Source organism: Sinocyclocheilus anshuiensis, unplaced genomic scaffold (assembly GCF_001515605.1).
Source record: "Sinocyclocheilus anshuiensis isolate Anshui unplaced genomic scaffold, SAMN03320099.WGS_v1.1 scaffold35, whole genome shotgun sequence".
In the NCBI taxonomy this organism is placed as follows: Eukaryota; Metazoa; Chordata; class Actinopteri; order Cypriniformes; family Cyprinidae; genus Sinocyclocheilus; species Sinocyclocheilus anshuiensis.
In genome coordinates, this window is record NW_015552558.1 from 990,790 (window position 1) to 995,532 (window position 4,743).

The 4,743-nt window shown below is 36.5% G+C and overlaps 1 protein-coding gene across 2 annotated transcripts in view; it reads left to right on the forward strand.

The window, feature by feature from the left end:
• The window catches only part of LOC107664670 (putative nuclease HARBI1), a 22,053-nt gene extending 17,310 nt beyond the window's left edge, over window positions 1-4,743 (forward strand). For both annotated transcript variants that reach the window (XM_016455309.1, XM_016455310.1), the window contains one exon: window positions 4,121-4,743. In XM_016455309.1, the coding sequence (XP_016310795.1) occupies window positions 4,121-4,521 (401 nt within the window). In that variant the 3' untranslated portion in view covers window positions 4,522-4,743. The remainder of the gene's footprint in view (window positions 1-4,120) is intronic.

The following is a 4,743-nucleotide window of genomic DNA, read 5'->3' on the forward strand; positions in this document are numbered from 1 at the left end:
TCTTTATTAACAAGCAAACGCAATCAAATAATGCCTATTTCACTTTGAAGAGTTTACAAAATATACTGTAAGCCCTGTTAAATAGCAAAGGAATAAAATGCCTATTTCACTTTAAAAGAGTTACTTACCCCATGCGTTATCACTGACATTTCAAGCAACTAAAGTACTTTCTGCTGCCGTTGCTATATTAGCAACAATTTGACTTCCTGCTGCTAATATTATGAATTTGCTATGCATGCTGCTGCTATTAAATTCGCTACATGCGATCTGTATAACTGTGCATACTGCTGCTACAGCTGCACAAAGGTACTTAGAATTGCAATGCCCCTTTTAAATAAATGAAACGCAAGTGATGCCTATTCGCTTGAGGAGTTCACATACCATCCATTTTTAGTCACTGAAACTTCAGCAATTGTAAGTTGCTTTGGATAAAAGCGTCTGCAAAATTAATAAATGTGAATGTAAACCGGTCTACCTACTGCTGCTGCAACTAAACGCATGTTTTGATTTGCTATGCATGCTGCTATTAATAATTCACTAATAATGCAATCTGATTCTATGGATACTGCTGCTACGCTCCATGAAAGTACTAGAATTGCTGTAGCCCATCCATGCATTATCACGTCTTTATTTGAATGTATCTGAAGGCAACCGACTGTCCTCATAAACGTGTCATTGGAATTTTAATTTCATTTGACCTTATAAAGCAGCATTTATGAGCGCAGAGCTGCTTTTTGTACAGCCGTTACCGGGGAAACGGCAATATTTCTGCGCTCCTAAAGCGCCACCTCGTGGCAGAGAATGAATTTGCATTTCCAATAAGCCTTTCTTGCTGTTTATGGTCAGATGATCAATGCAAATATCAAATAATGTTTTTACCTTTTTACGCAGCAAACACAGTTGTAAATGAGAAAGAAGTTAATGTGCCTTCTAAAAATCTAAACAATTAAGACAGTAATATTTATACATTACTGTTCATTTTACTTGTGCAGCTCTTAAAATGGGTCTTAAATTTATTTTAAAAAATTCTGCAGATACCCTGTAAATAGTGAAATAAAATTCCTTCCTTCATATTTGTTGATATTTGTGTATTTTGATATATTTTTGATTGACATTTAAACTCCTATCTGATTTTCTATATTTGAAAAAAAAAAAAGGTCTTTTTTTATTTGGGCTAGTTAAATTAATTTACTGATTAGGTACCAAAATCTCAAGAGTACCTGCCCGAAGGGCTACCAGGGATTTTGAAATTTTGCAGGCCCTGAACTGAAACGCCAACTGCAAACCAACCCCACTAGTGAGGTGTGCATCTGAAAGCGATCCGTTCACGGTTAAAGTAGAAATGAATGCCCACAGAAGATATCAAAAGCATTGGAGATTTTGGGTAAATAAGGTAATCCCCAATTCACTTTACTGTTCTAAAGCCGCGATGCTTGACGTTGTATTCTCACATACATGAACTAGGACAACTGCTTGCTGCTGCTGCTAATGCTACTGCTGTTATATGAACAAGACATGCTTAGTAATTACTCCTCGCGCGAATAACCTGCGCATAGTTTTACAACTTGTATGTTTTATAGTTTAAATATGTAAATCTGACGAATGCAATAATCTAGTGATGGGACGATTGATACCGAGGCTCCGTCGCAGTTTTCAAAGCACTATTGTATCACACACTGTGCTGATGCTTGTATCGAAATGACAATACCACGTGATTGATGACGTTTGAAGCTTCGAACGTCATGCAGTAGGCTGTCGTAAGGTCGGGACAGCTAGTTTGAAAAAAATTGGTGCTTCGCATGACTCTTGTGTTTGATTTTACATTGACTTGTGTGTGTGTGTGTGTGTGTGTGTGCACTTATTTGAGATTCAGTAGAATAGCGTAGAATAACTTCAACACCAGACAGACACTGAATGCACGTCACACCTCTATTGCATTTTATCATGTTCTAGCTGGGGTCTCAGAGACCCCAAACAGCTCACCCAAAATATTTTTGCTACTACTCGCGTCAATTATTAATTGTAATCACACACTTGTATATTTTATATTATTGATCAATATGTGAATCCATTGACCGGACTACGCATGACACGAGTTGGCACCGGTTGGCACAGATTAAAAACATTTTCAACCCATCCTCTACTCCAAGATGTTTCGTTAGATACGCTGGAGAAACCGAGTCTGACCACCAGATGTCGCTAATGTGCACTGTGTTAAAAAGCTTCGAGTAATGAACCGTTTTTCGGCACAATTTGATGAAAGCCTCAAACGGTTCAGAAAGCCTCGGTTTCCCATCACTACAATAATCCACTGAATCAGAGTGAAGACCATTTACTTATCTTAGCTGTTTAGTTTCAGAGAAACTCTGAAAGCGCGCTGCAGGAATCTCTAGTGAATGCTAGCCAGCCATATAAATGCAAGGCAGTAAGCTCATTGGCTGCATATGCAGCATGAACCAATCAGCTTGTGCCAAGTCGTTTAACTCTCTGAATAGCATCAGTTACATTAACAACCCATCAGCTTGCGCCATCTAGAGTTTCATGACTAAACTATATATTTAAATGATCATGTCCAACAGTATTGAAAATCTGTTTTAAAAAAATCTAGATGGAATGATATCTTGAGAAGATGAAGTTGATCTTAGACGTTCAACAATGGCTTTACAGGATTCAAAAGAAACAGGCTGAAAATCGCTCCACGGCATCGAACCGCTTGATCTCTCAGGTTGAACAGAATTCCCCAAGGGCAGGTTAGATCTTAATTGAACGATTTTCTCATTAAAGAATGTACAGAATTTTTCACACAGTGATACGGAAGCATCAGTAAAAATGTTGACAGGGGGACTGACTGAGCACAGAATCAATAACAGAGAAGAGGTTCTTAGGTCTGTGTAAATTGACTGGAGTAATGGCTTCTGAAAATTCAGCTTTGTCATCAGAGGAATAAATTAAATTTTAAATTCAAATAGAAAACAGGTATTTTAAAGGGGTCATATGATGCGATTTCAAGTTTTCCTATTTCACAATATTATTTTTGATCAAATAAATGAAGCCTTAATAGGCCTGTCGCAATTATCAATATATCGACTTATCGCTCAATATATGTACATGACCTCAATAATTTTTGGTGACGCAATATATCGGCCATTATATTTACTTAAGAATTAATGTCACCATGTTTAGTACATTCCACTTGCGCCTGTGTCTTTTGCAGCTTCTTGTACATAACGTGGTGTAGTCATGAGGTGCTAGTTCAAATTTAAAAAATGCTTCTACAAAAAACTTTAATCTGCAGATATGGCCTTGTTTAGGGATCTGTGTCTTTGTGCATACATACATCTGACTGCTAAGTAGTGATTGTGTTTTTCAGCAATAGTGTGCACCCTTAATTTACAGAGAAAAGAAGGTCAGGAGAAAATCTGTAGATGGAAAAATCTCCATTCACGTTCTTTGTGCATTTTTCTTTTTTTCTACTTGTTACTTTGCCGTTTTTGTTAGAAAATGTCAATTTTAATAGAATGTAAATATAATTATTTATTTATTTTAATGGAAAATTTACTATTTATTCAAGTTTAAGGTATCTAATATTTTGATACTTAATTTCCATGATCTAAATATTCTTTAAAAATTAAAAGTTTGTAGTCATTTGGAAGTGTGTAGGCCTTCTTGCATTATTATGCTGTTACATTATGATTATATATTCAGTGGCATAAAATGGTCTTTAAAATGACAATCTTATCGCAATTATTTCTGGGGCAATATATCGCACAACAAAAAGTTGTTATCGTGACAGGCCTAAGCCTCAGTGAGTATAAAAGATGCATTGTAATGTGCATTATTATCAGTTAATTAATTAGTTAAATCTTTTTAATAAAATATATTGGCCATAATGTTCATATATTTTATACTAGGTTATTGATTACATAGCTTCCTGGGCTAGTTTTTTGTGGGTCAGTTATGGAATTCAACTATCAAACAATTCTGAATAATAAACCTAACTGACCTGCAATACTATGCTGTAAAACAAATCGAATAATGATTTAAAATAAACTCCTGTCAGGAAATTTACTGTTACAATTGCCCCTTCCCCCTCTTATCTTTTTGTCTTTGTTTCCCACAGGTAGCAGAAGTCTGCACGGTTGTGGACATGTGTTGACACCAGTCGAGGCTTTTCGCATCAAAAGCAATGGAGCCCTGCGATTTAACAAAGCACATGCTCAGCTACACAGCCGTACACAGCAGGTCTTTGGAAGTTTGAAAAGCCGTTTCCAGTGCCTGCGTGACATCGGCTCCATTCAGTCACCTGAGTCAGTGGCATGTACTATCAAAGCCTGCTGTGTCCTGCACAACATCTGCAAGAAGTTCTCCGTGCCGTTACCCTTGGATTTTAGTGTAGAACCGCTCCATCCACCATCAGAGGTGGTGAACATCATGGCAGAGCAGCCGTTTGACTACATGGAAGACACTAAAGTTGAAATGATAGAAATGTTTTTTAATATTGCAGAGGATGAAGGCAAATAAGCTGTGACCAGATTTAAAAGAACAGTTGTGATAGCAAAAAGCCAGAAACCATTACAGTTTAAACCATGTACTAAATAATGTAATTAACACAGACAAATGCATGCCAATGCCAGTTGATTCTTCACATAGTTTTGTTCAATTAATCAATAATTGATTCAAATTAGTTAATGCTAATACACTAATATTTGTCAACAAGTGATGTGAATAAAAACAAACTGTTTA